We start from the raw sequence: 12502 nt of genomic DNA, 5'->3' as shown, positions 1-12502 counted from the left end.
AATATGTTTATAAATATCGTAGAGCTCCCAAGTGCGATATTCATCGAACGTATCCCCGACATGCGTCAATTGCACCTTGAAACACGTACTAAAGAGCGTATGGCTAAATTTGTCGTGGCTATCAAGAAATTTCATAGTCAACTCCTGGAGAAAGGGTGGTACTTCTGGATTTTGATCGGGCCAGGACATACGACAAAAACACTATAACTGCTGAGCAACAAGAATGGCTGCAGGAGGATGTGCAGATTGTGGAGGACCTTTGCACATCCTCTTGTAGGTGTCTCTGTGGCCTGGGAAATGTTCACCATAGATATACCTGACTCGCTTATGATTTCTAGGAAAATGGATGTTGCTTGATGGGCGCCTGAACCATTCCTACGCTTTTGCACCTAAACCCGGTAAAAATCCAAATCAACCTCAGGCTTCGTCAAAAGAGAAAGGATTTCCTCTTGGCCGGCCCGCCCAGGATAGTTGGGTTTACTACGGAGTACACATAAGCATGAATAGAGGACTCACGCTGAACAGGAAGGTATTTCAAATTTCCTACATAGTCCCCGATCTTCAAGCGGTTGGATAAAGGAATGCCGGCTGACGAAACAACCGAAGCACCTCCCAATGTTTAGGGCTAGGCTCCGCTTTACAGTCTAACCCCAGCGAAAGTGGGCAGATCAGTTAACAGTATAGTTGGAATCGTTTACATGGGATTGCCAGAGATGATGCAAAGGTGGCAAATATTTTTTAATTGATGTGACTTGTGACTTAGTTTAGGAGGCTGGAAGTAGAAAAAGGTTTTCATTAGCGATCTATCCGTAGTTAAGTGTAGAATTTAAATTCTACGAACTAAGGCGAGCTGCCAGCATTTGCATATGTTCTGTTCAGCAAGGATCTTTGAAAGGGCCCAAAAAAAGCCCCATTGGATTTAGAAATTGACGTATTGAGAAAGAACTGAGGATTTCAATACCTTCTGCCAAGAGTTCGTGAAGGAAGAAGGTATTTTCAAGCAAACTTGGAAAAACTACGTTAGGGGAAGTAAGAAAAAAGTAAAACTGGGGCGAGCCGGGATTGAACCGGCGACCTTACGATTTAAGAATTGGCCAAAGTTCAACTTCAGTCGTACGCTACTCCCAACTGAGCTATCACCCCATCGGATGGCAAATGGACGGAACTTTTGATTGCTTGTGCATGAAGTTTGGGGCGGAGTAAATTAACTTCAACCTGCACAGCACCCCTTCCCATGTTTCTCATTGCCAATTTCGCCCTCTTCGCTCTCTTCGCCCTCTTCGCTCTCTTCGCCCTCTTCGCTCTCTTCGCCCTCTTCGCCCTCTTCGCCCTCTTCGCCCTCTTCGCCCTCTTCGCCCTCTTCGCCCTCTTCCAATAGTATTGCGATACTTCTTGTCTTTCAATATCTGTCTTGATTCTCTCATTGTCGGCCTCTCAACGTGGTTATGACAGTCAAGGGCTGAATTGTGTCCTGTTGCTCAGATAGCACAATCATTGACGCGCGCAGCAAATAGAAAGATGAATTCCCCACTCAATATCAGACGGCCACGCCAGGGGCGATGATGACCTTTGGCCGGAGCCGGGCATTGTCGAGAGAAAAGAAGAGAGAGACAATATCACTCATCATACGAGTTCGAAATAGAACTAGTGAGGTAACGATTTTTGGTAATAACTACTTACCATCATAGAATGATTTCCCATTTAGTGCCATTCTAGAAATGGGATCAGAACAGGACCAGGACTAGATATCTTTATACAAAACATGATCTGAGACACAATCTTTACTATAAATAGTGCAATGGAACTAGAACTAGTGTTATAAGAAGTGTACAATAACTAGTATAATCAAACAATACATGGGACCAGGACTGAGATATTTGAGAATGGAATCAGTTGAAAATTTGGTCATGGTCCCCATGCACGGCCACACAGCCAGTCGAAATACAACGACATCAGCCGGGGACATAGATATGGGGAAAATGAAAATGAAGATCTCAAAAACGTAGTTCTTCATCCACATTCCAGCCATAATGATCTGCTAGAATTTCCGGTTGACACTCAGTTGGCAAAGAATAGAGGACATAACCTAAAATTCATTGTTAACCCGGCTCATTGAAAAATTTGTATTGGATATCAAACTACCATGCTGTTCCTCTTAATTCCCCCTCCACGGCACAATTCACGTAACTAATTCTGCCTTTGAGAAAAGGTGTTCAGCTGGTCCGCGACTGACTTGGCCACCACTGAGTTTCTCGACACGCTCCGGCATATGTGCCGTAGAATCATACTGCCCGCGCCAAACAATTTTGATCAGAGTCAAGGCCACCGTGACCAGTATGGAGCTGGGACAAAATACGGTTATTGTGATTATCGATGGATATTTTCGACTCGACTCACATCTCTAATTTGTAGACCATTGAACCCCATGGCAAATCTATTTGTTGCATCTTCCATTAAGAAGGACTGGCAGAGACGGATTATGGCGTCCAAATGGGCGGATTTCGCCAAAGTCACCAAAAACAGCATGACCATTTGAATCGAAGAGTACTTTATCCTCTCACATATATCTGAATGGGAGAAGTCAAGGCTGTGGAGGTGGAGAAGAGCTCACAGAAGGTCCTAATAGCAAAGAACTCAATCTGACTGAGAGGACTGCATAACTTCGGACAATGACTGGTATTTGCAGAGATGAATGCATTCAGGGTAATTCATATCAATAACCTCTATGATATTTGGATGAGGATGCTCTACAAGCAGGAGCAACACCATCCTCTCATCATTCAAAAGGCAAGAGTGAAATATGGTTTCCGAGGCATAATCCCACAAGATGCGTGGAATGGCATCACTAGAAGGAGGCTCATATATCCTGCACACCTTCAAAACAATGTGATCATCAACATTGTAGACTTCTCCCACTGTCCCGACACCAATAATGTCAGGGCTCATTTGATACTGAACTGCTATGGTAAAATCAGCGCAGTTCAGGGATTTGTTTACAGGAGGATACTCCTCAGTGGTCGCAGCATTTCACTCACTGTCTGATGGGGGAGGTTTTGAAAGCTGGAAAATTGACAGAGGGTCTCCTGAACATGAGAAATAGGAGACCATATCATTGGACAATATCAAAAAACAAAAGACAACATTTTAATTTTGCTTCAGTTAACACAGGTCGATGAAGAAGGTAAGTTGATACAAATGGTCTTTGCGGCTTGCCAGGTACAGGAGAATTCAGTAACTTAAAGCCTGGAGGTGAAAATATTACAGAGTGCACCCTTGAAATAAGAAAATAAATAAATAAAAGGGCAGAGATTGAATGCACTGAATTTTCTGATGGAAAAGTTTGTGCAGAATTCATAGGGTTGGATTTAATAATGTTCTTGATACTTGACTCAAAAAAAGAGGAAACTGGGGCGAGCCGGGATTGAACCGGCGACCTTACGATTTAAGAATTGACCAAAGTTCACTTCAGTCGTACGCTACTCCCAACTGAGCTATCACCCCTGATTTGCATGTTGACCGATGTACCATCCGTACCACAAACCCATATGGAGACTCGGAGACTCAAGACAGGCTTCAGCCCATATGGCGATCTCACATTCTTTGCATTCTACTTGAGCCTCCACCCCAATTAACTACCTAGGTGCATTGCTTGCCCTTCTCCATGGAATCGCCATGAACTTGCCTCATGGGTATTGTCTCAATAATTTGGGCTGGGCATAGCCATAGATTAGGCGATCTATCCTTGTACTTCCTTGAACGTCCATGCTGGATATATATCAAGTTCTTCTCTTCGTACTCAATACATAGATGATCGTGAGACTCATCATGTAGAGGCTTCAGATATATAACTCCAGCTTTCCTGAGTCATCATCTCCATGGGTGTGGGGCTACGAATATATACAACACCTCCCCACACCCCCCGGACCTTTTTCCCATTTCATGTACGCATTATTGTCCGAAGGAATCACCTTGTTTCGAATCCTTCGTGTACATATGACCCTTCCTGGTTCAAAATACATGTACAGCACATGAAACCAGGATATATAAACTTGTCTTGGCCACGACGCCGACGTCATTGCGGAGTCCCAACCTTTGAGCATTATAGATGTAGACCTCCCCCATAAAACTCGGTTATATCGATGTTGTCCATGTCGATGTTCTCACGCATCGCGTACCTCCCTGGATGGAGCAGAACCAACCATTACAACCACTCAGGTGTCGAACAAAAATTAAACCATCACGTGGGTGACAGTTAACCGCGATAGACGCAGACGCATCTAGCCAACCCAGCTTCCTATTGTTACATCGATAGAGATCCTCACCACGAACAAGCAAATATGACGGGTCACATCCAGGAAGACCACATCCACGGCTTCCGGCAGGCCCGCCTCCAAACTGCACGGCCAACTTTCATTCGGCACATCCGAGAAACTTTCCAGTCTCCAAGAGCCATGACCCGAAGGCTTTGTCTTCCTCCCGCCAGTTACTCACAAGGAGCCAAGATTCCATCCGGAATCACAGGAAACGGAATCCATGCTTTCCTTGTCGTAGCAGTCCTTTGCCATCGAGTATCGCATTACCCGGCTGATATGCAGGAAACGCCTGTCGGTCTATGCACAGCCAGTCATGGCCTTCTGCCCGCTCGAAAATGAAAGAGTCTTTCAAGCTTTGGATAGCATCCATATCTCCGCTCCAAGTTTTGCCGATGGGGATTGTGGAGGAAAGCCACTCTCCCTCGCTTATTTTTATTTCATTTTTCAATTTCATTTCAATTATTCCGTGAAAGAAGATACAATCAAAAAATTGAAAATATAAAAACCAACGCAAACAAACAACTGAATAACTATTCTCATTGGCTTCTGCAAAAATTTGTTCAGACGACAAGCGGATGTTTGTTGGATAGGGCGAATGGCCATCTGTTTACTCTGACCTTTCTTTCGCAAGGATTTTGTTCTTCGTTGTATTTCCCGTGAGAATATAGCCAAGTATGGGATGCCACCTTTCTTTTTTCTGCTATCATAACAATGGTCCAGTTGGAACCAAGCCCTGCCGTCTACTTTGTTTTTTTATGTTTTATTTTTTATTTTTTATTTTTTTTTGGTTCATCCGCAGCGTTCCGTCATATCCTCTTCCTGCTGACATTATTATTGGCTTCCAACAAACCATATAGCACATGAGCCTCTCCACGATGCTTCACTTGCAGTCAGGAAGGGGAATTATGCAACTGAATGTTGCTCGGACCGCAGAAACCGATCGACCCACACAACGCATTGTCCATTTTCTCATTCTCTCTTCCGCCGGGCCTTTATATATGTTAATAATTGGGTAAAGAAGCGTCAGAAAATCCATACTTGTTGTTTTACAATCTCCCTCCACCCCCTTTTCGTATTTCTTCTTGAAAGAATAGCTCAACCAACCCCCTGCTAGCCATAAATAAAATAAATGATGGCTAGCAGCATAATTGCCCTTCCCATCTCTGCTGTCGACGAGTTGATACAGCTGAAAATGACCTTCGACGCACAACTTCAAGCTACTGACTTTACCTCTGAAACGCCTTCGTACCTGGCCCTCTCCGATAAATGCAAGGCGTACATGATCGCACTACAGAGATACATGTTCCGATCCATAGATCAAAAGGCGACAAAATTGCGAAGATATTACCAGCGGCAGACGGTTCTGCAGGAGGCGGGGAATATTCGTGACTATGCCGCGATCGAGGATGGTTTGGAGGCATTGAAGGTGGAGAATCATCGTATGCTGAAGTTTGTTTGTGAGTAAGGCCCCCTCCCCTTTTCTTTTTCATGCACACACATCCCTCACATATTCACTCCCCTGAACTTTGTTTGAATATAAGTGTGGCAAAATGTCCCGAAAATCATGCCCACTTGAAATCTTGTCGTCTCCTCCATCCGCGTGGTTTTCGAGAATTTTCTCAAAAAATCTGAGAGACAGACTTGGAGAACTCACTATTTGAAATCTTCTCTTCGTTTTGCCTTCTTTCCGGATTTCTAGCAGATGAAACGACGCGAGCTGGACGACTGCTTATGGCTGTGGGGACATCTATTCTCCGGATTGAGGAGAAGGCGGAGAGTCCAGAGGAGATGCAGAAGATGGTTGTGGAGGAAGTTAATGCGTCAGAAGCGGAGGTGTTGATTCTTCGGTAACCCCTTTTCTTCTTTTATTTTTTTTCTCCCATCGATCCTTTACCCTTTCCTCCCCATGCTGAGTGAAAACGATCTCACATGGTTTTTGCATGGAACGCGAGAACTTGATGCTGCTACTGAAGCTTACTGACACATACGTATATATAAATTTATATATACAAAATTAAAGGCAATACAAGGCGGAGCTGGAAAGTAAACAGGCATCTCTGGAGCATGGAAGCATGGGAGCGTTGAATAATTGAGGTTAGCTCTCTGATGCCATTACTTCTTTCTCCACCCAGTCCAATATGAGATTATCAAAACGTAACCTGAAGGTCTTGTTGCAAAGAAAGCCCAAGCGTCCATTTCATGCTCTTAAGTGGATTTTATCTGTTTTTCAATCAGCGAGTCGCTTATGATATCCGCGCTACTTAAACCTTTTATTCGGCTCATGTATGCAGCATACCTCGCTAACATCAAGAAGTTTGCAGCAGGGACCGGGGGCAACTTCTTCGCCCCCTTCTGCCCCACCATCTCATAAAAGAAAAAAACGAATAAGAACGATTCTTTACACTTATTTCTCTGAGTGTTTCCTTCCCTCCATTTAACAAATGTATTTCCTCCACACTTTTATGCTGCTAATCGAGTTATCTTGGCTCACTCAGTATTTCAGTGTCATCCTTTGCTGTAATACACTTGAAAAAAAAAAAAAAAAGCCAGTGAACAAAATAGCTCACATGTACATGTACCTCACAAAGTATGTTAGTTGTATCCCTTTCTTCTCTTCCTCCTTGTTTAGTTATTTGGTTTTCGACGTTTTCGATTTTCTTTTTTCCAGTCCCTTCCCAGTGCTGCGCGAAAGAGTGTCTATATTTTCGTTTTCTATTTCACAGCTGGTCCTAATCACAAAGCTACATTCTTCTAAGAAATTACCGCCCGTTGAGCTCATATATCGCTCATATATCATGACATATACTGCTTCTGATTGTATACTTTCCTGTCTTCTATTTATCATCTTTCCGGTCATCGTTCTCTTGTTTCGAGTATCCATTCTACTCCGCAAGAAGAGACGAATTGGAACGCAACTATATATATCGTTACAGCATCCCTCTACCAGTCGGCGATTCCGCTATCAAATCTCCATGAGTTTTTCCCCTTTTGTTTCCGCTGGTCGAGATGGCCTTTGATCCCCGAATCGCCTTCCAAAGTGCAGCTGGGCGGAGAGAGGGATGTAAACGCCCGCAGGAACTCTTTCGACTTTGTAAATTGTTCATCCCAAGTTAACTACCCTTGTTGTGAGGGTTTGTCATTAAGATACCGACTGATATTCTGTCCTTTTTTCCCCCGCCAGTTTCCAACTGTGTTTGTATGGCCTTTTTATGGAAGCGTGGAAAGCCACTATATATGGGTCCCGAGAATGGAGAAATAGGGCTACATTCACAATTGATGGACATCGCCATGGCCCTCGAGCCGCGAAAGGTCCAGTTGGCGGGAAGAGAGTTTCCCTATTGTCGATCCCACCGGCATACATCTCTAGTGCTCGCTAGAATGCCACGTGAACACACCTATTTAAGCAGTATGGTTAACTACAATGAACTAACCTTCCACCTCCTCAACATCAAAAGTTAATTATCAAGTTTTTTCTTTTTTTTTTTTTCTTTTCTTTTTTTCTTTTTTTTTTTTTTTTTTGAAAAAATATTTGAGAGGATGATTAATGGCTTTGTTTTTGAGGTTGCTGTCATGGTAGTAATATTAGATAAGAACCAAAAGTAACAAAATAGTATTTCCCCTCTTCAGAGTTTCTATCAAGATGTAGAATCTTCTCACATACGCCATTGGCAACTCCCTCTGGAGCCGAATTGTGGTAGAAGCTCCTCCAACTAGGGAGAGTATAGTTATAGGCTGTAGACTCAAGCAGTGCTAGAGGGGAACCTGAGAATTTTAGGTAATAGGAATGTCTATATATGATATTGAGAAATAAAGGATAGCTAGTGACTCTTTTTCCCTTTGCTCTCGGTTTGCGGCATCATTAACTTAGCCGCTAATTTCTATGGGGAGGATGTCGTACTGGCACAGTGCCTATCTTGAATCTGGAACTTCTTAACACAGCCTAGTTTGGCGGGTACACCAAGCCAACTTTGGTTTGGGGGGGGAAATATTCAAACTCGCAGCGTGGCACTACGGCTACCACAGTCATGTATCACCCTGTCTATCGCTTGCCAATCGAATGATTCAAGTGGTTGATGGTTCTTCATGAATGTCTTGTGCCGCATCAGTCGCCGACTCGGCTAAAACACCCCGCTGGCCCAGCCAGGATATTGCCTGCATCACTGTCCGATCCTCTTCCTCCTTCTCACGGCTTACAAGCTATAGATTTTGTCAATAAATGCATTAACATCCCAGAACAGTTTAAGAACAAGAAGTGAGACAAGCGGGGGCATTTAGACATATATAGAAAAATACCGGGGGAGGGGGGACTTACAGTCTGAAACAAGGATTTCCTCCCCTTCTTATCCTGGACAGGAGCAGAGGGCCTCATTGCATTTTTCGTTTTGTCTGAGCCTGATGGAGAATCTACACCTGTTTCCTCGCTGCATAGCCCGTTTAGCAAATGACGACACAGCGTTTTGGGTGTCGGCGGTGGGAAGACCGTCGTGCTCTCGCCGGGGATGTAGCCTTGCTCGAGGTTCCGAGGAAGCTAGTGTCGCCTTTCTTCTTCTGAGGAAATCTGAGCCGCTGGACGATGTTTCATCATCGAGTTCAGAGTCATTATCTGAGAATGATGAAAGGCTGTCGAGCTCATCGGATAGGCCATTCCCAGTGACAGCTGTGGGTGGGGCATTTCCATTCACATGCGGGGTATGTTCCATGGTATTGGGGGTTTCTTGTTGGGTGAGAATCGTTGCAGGTCCAGTAATCGCAGCTTGGACTTCGTCTGTATGGATAATGCTTTCAAGGTGTGAAGTTGGCTGTTCTGGCTGTTCCTGTTGCGGACCCCCAGCGTCTATTTGATCATCTGGCTGGGTATCTTCTATTTCTGTTAGTGCTGGCTTGGAGGTATCACAGCTTGCAGATGAAGGTGCATATTCCGCCGCGGAAGTTGGGGTAACGGGCGGTTTTGCCTCTCCATCAAGCACCCCATTAGTATGTGCCTTAGACGCTTCGGCACGCAGCCTAGCTTTCTCCGCATCTGCTTCCGCCCTAGCTACTCTCTTTTCTTCTTTAATGAGCTTCCGTCGAAGTTTCTCTGCCTTCAGTTTCGCTTTAGCCGCTGCATCTGCAGGGTCGAGTGGCTGTTTCTGTTCTTCCTTCAGAGCTATCTTGTCCGATTTATATTTGTCCTTTTTCATTCTAGCTTCTTTCAGAGGCCTTCCTGCTTCTTCCTGATCCATATTCTTCTGTTGTCTTGTAGCATTCTCTTTGGCCCTCTTCGCCTCTCTGGTCTCCTTCGCAGCCTGTTTCTTCGCTTCAGCTTCCCGCAGACGTTCCTCAACCCTTGCTCTGGTTGGATATCTCTTTTTCCGTTCCTCGATCCAGGTAGCAATATCTGTTGGTGTTTGTAAGGTGGAGGTTTGCCCTTTATAGGTAAATTTAAGCTCGCCAGTGGAAACCGTTTGTGAAAGCTTGGTCTCCTCATCGACGTCATCTTCCTCCTCGCTCGATTCATGCTCCTCTGTTAGTGGGGTGAGACCAAGTTGGGTTGTGAGTTCGTTGTCCTTTAATGTTCTAGTAGCGTCGACGGAGGGCGGGCGGCTTGAAGAAAGCAAGAGTCCAAAAGTTGGGGATGGGGAGAGGGACAGATGGTCTCGTGCTAGACATCTGCGATCCACCAAATGCACTGGAATGTGAGCGTTTACTATTCCGATTGGCGAATTTATCACCACGGTTGAACTGGTTTGTTGAAGAGAACAAAATTATATTCCTGAGGTGGTCGGGATGCATGGCGATCGTGGGGGGGCGGCGGGGGCGGATGGTGATGTTTTGAGTCGGGCTTATCAGGGTAACCAAACTGAGGGGCACGCGAATCTGGAGGTGGGTACGCGCTGCCTTGGACGGCATTTTCGAAACCCCAATGTATGGGAGGTGGCATTATGTGAGGTTGCGGATGGCGATTCGGGGACGGAGAATGCCGGTGCATGGGAGCGGGTGGGTTATATGCAGCTGGATGTGATGCAGGGTGACGGAGGGGATATTGTATCGGCACTGGCTGGCTGTACGTATTTTGTTGAGGCGGTATATGTGGGGAAGGCCGGGTATAAGGTGCTGCCGAGGGGAAATCGGCCCGGCCTTGGGGTGGCGGAGCATAATGTGCGGGAGGTCCTTGAGGGTTATACTGAGGAGGAAGGGGGTTATTCGGAGGTGCATGGGGATGCGGAGCATGAGGATGAGGGTGATATCGGTTGACACTCGCAGGCGTAAAGTTCATATTATGAGAAGGGCCATGACTAGGGCCGTTCATACGGTTTCCTTTCCCACCCCTATGTGCACTTCCTCTTCCACGACCTCGCTGGTGGCCACCAGAGCCTCGTCCCCCTTGGCTCTGACTATATGGAGCAACCAGGGAAACTCGTCAGGCCAGTCTGGGGTAGAGGAGGAGGTGGGGGGGGGAAACGAGAATCCGCCAGAACCCATAGTAGGAACAGGAATAGAAATGAGAAGCTAAATACGGAAATGTAGAGGTAAGGCCTCCATCTTCAGGGGCCCATCATCGTTGAAGATGGCGTCGTCGTCGTTATCATTCTCATGGGAATTCCAACTTTTTTAGCGGTTTCAGGGGCGATACATTGATCCGCTCCGGCAGAGACCGTGCAAAGTCACGTGGACATCAGAAACCTTTTTGAATACAACGAAATGTGCAGGTTGGTGACGAGGGACTGATGTGCTTTTCCACTTTCAATGTTTCTCGATAATACGTAGAATAGGATATGGGATCTATGATATGTATTGTCGCTTAATTGCTTTCGTCTATGTGTTTTCACTACCGAAACCTCCTTTCTCCTGCTTGTGGCATGAAGCGCTGAAGATGCCGAGGATTGCACAGTTAGATTTCTCAATTTGTTACTCGGTGACATTTCGATCTAAATAAAGATTATTAGCATCATGTTTATTCTGGTATGCCGTATGTCCTGGTAGATTTTCTCCTAACTAGGGTTGACCGCCGATTTCTAATGCTGGATGTTTGTAGACAACCCTCTCCGACCTGGTCCAAATTTCCCCCGAAGACTTTTCAAAACTCAGCGCCGTTGCAATCGAGGATAATATTAATGAGAAGTATGCAAATAAGGTATGTCCAAAAAAAAAAAATAAAAATAAAAATAAAAATAAAAATAAAAAAAAGAAGAAGAAGAATAAAAGAAAAAGAAAGAGAAAAAGCCAGCACTTAGAAACTAACTTTGTTTCCCAGGTCATCCAAAATGTTGGCCTCTGCATCGGATTCTACGACTTGCTAGAGTCCTCTGATGGCCTGATTGGACATGGCACCGGCCTTGTCAATGTTAATGGTATGCATGAATGAATGAATACATGCAGCATGAAACGAACTGCCAAATCCATGTTTTCCCTGCAAGCCCTTACTGAGTAACTACATGTTTGGGCCAGTTAAATTCCGATTAATCGTCTTCCGGCCCTTCAAGGGCGAGGTTATCCTGGGGAAAATCACCAGTGGAACCGAGAACGGTATCAAAAGTGCGTCTAAAATACTTTTTACCCAAAAAAAGAGATCGTCGAGACTCGGGACAGACATTCTATCGTTTCAAGATTGCTACGCTAACGACAACGCACCTTCATTTTCGTTCAACACCTTTAGTTAGCGTTGAATTCTTTAACGATATCTTCATACCTCCCAGTCTATTACTTGATGGTGCTAGATTGTAGGTTCAAGCCCCCTCATTCACTCTTATCGTGAGACGAATATTTTTTAACAGCCCATGTCTCCGTTCTCATGTTATAGCGACTTCGCCGACCAAGTCTGGATTTGGGATAACGGTGAGGGTGCAATTTTCTACTTTGATATTGGCGAAACGGTGCGCTTTCGAGTTGAGGCGGAGGAGTGGCATGATCAGGTCCCAGACGCGCCTGATGACCAGGATGGTATGGCAGTGATGGAGAGGAAGCCGCCTTATTCAATCATTGTGGGTTTCTTTCTTTCCTTTTCTTTCCTATTCGAATGTTCGGATTACGCTATCGCAACTTGCGGCTAAACAGAATATTTATGTAGGGATCCATGCAGATTGCGGGTCTGGGGCTAGTTGCATGGGGTCCTAAGGTTCCAAGTCTGGTGTATGACTTATATTACTTTAATAAAAGGGGGATCACTCATCAATAACCGATGCTATCCTCTGAATATGCTATATGATTGA

General features: G+C 45.0%; 5 protein-coding genes and 2 non-coding genes across 7 annotated transcripts in view; 2 read left to right on the top strand and 5 right to left on the bottom strand.

The window, feature by feature from the left end:
• Window positions 1-1047: 1047 nt before the first annotated feature.
• On the bottom strand, window positions 1048-1143 carry HCAG_09411. The gene has a single exon. It is a non-coding gene; the product is annotated as a tRNA-Phe (tRNA).
• HCAG_02715 (predicted protein) lies at window positions 1108-2427 on the bottom strand (the record flags this gene model as incomplete). Its single annotated transcript, XM_001542494.1, has 4 exons — window positions 1108-1433; window positions 1681-1712; window positions 2184-2287; window positions 2398-2427. 4 exons carry the CDS (start codon window positions 2425-2427, stop codon window positions 1108-1110), a joined length of 492 nt encoding a protein of 163 aa, XP_001542544.1.
• A 979-nt stretch (window positions 2428-3406) lies between these two features.
• Window positions 3407-3501, bottom strand: HCAG_09410. The gene has a single exon. It is a non-coding gene; the product is annotated as a tRNA-Phe (tRNA).
• Window positions 3502-5445: 1944 nt separating this feature from the next.
• Window positions 5446-6406, top strand: HCAG_02714 (predicted protein; the record flags this gene model as incomplete). Its single annotated transcript, XM_001542493.1, has 3 exons — window positions 5446-5752; window positions 6013-6160; window positions 6334-6406. The coding sequence occupies 3 exons, from the start codon at window positions 5446-5448 to the stop codon at window positions 6404-6406; spliced, it is 528 nt and encodes a 175-aa protein (XP_001542543.1).
• Window positions 6407-7253: 847 nt separating this feature from the next.
• On the bottom strand, window positions 7254-7979 carry HCAG_02713 (predicted protein; the record flags this gene model as incomplete). Its single annotated transcript, XM_001542492.1, has 3 exons — window positions 7254-7400; window positions 7673-7708; window positions 7971-7979. 3 exons carry the CDS (start codon window positions 7977-7979, stop codon window positions 7254-7256), a joined length of 192 nt encoding a protein of 63 aa, XP_001542542.1.
• A 396-nt stretch (window positions 7980-8375) lies between these two features.
• Window positions 8376-10202, bottom strand: HCAG_02712 (predicted protein; the record flags this gene model as incomplete). The annotated part of the gene is made up of 3 exons (XM_001542491.1): window positions 8376-8502; window positions 8724-9816; window positions 9974-10202. The coding sequence occupies 3 exons, from the start codon at window positions 10200-10202 to the stop codon at window positions 8376-8378; spliced, it is 1449 nt and encodes a 482-aa protein (XP_001542541.1).
• Window positions 10203-11243: 1041 nt separating this feature from the next.
• Window positions 11244-12502, top strand: part of HCAG_02711 (conserved hypothetical protein) — a gene marked incomplete at both ends in the record, with an annotated part of 5541 nt that continues 4282 nt past the window's right edge. Inside the window, 7 exons of the mRNA XM_001542490.1 lie at window positions 11244-11255; window positions 11329-11427; window positions 11548-11644; window positions 11742-11828; window positions 11950-12013; window positions 12094-12274; window positions 12361-12422. Coding sequence (XP_001542540.1) covers window positions 11244-11255; window positions 11329-11427; window positions 11548-11644; window positions 11742-11828; window positions 11950-12013; window positions 12094-12274; window positions 12361-12422 — 602 coding nt within the window. The remainder of the gene's footprint in view (window positions 11256-11328; window positions 11428-11547; window positions 11645-11741; window positions 11829-11949; window positions 12014-12093; window positions 12275-12360; window positions 12423-12502) is intronic.

This window comes from Histoplasma capsulatum, genomic scaffold (assembly GCF_000149585.1).
Source record: "Histoplasma capsulatum NAm1 scaffold_2 genomic scaffold, whole genome shotgun sequence".
NCBI lineage: Eukaryota > Fungi > Ascomycota > Eurotiomycetes > Onygenales > Ajellomycetaceae > Histoplasma > Histoplasma mississippiense.
This window is presented reverse-complemented; position numbering and strand designations above follow the sequence as displayed.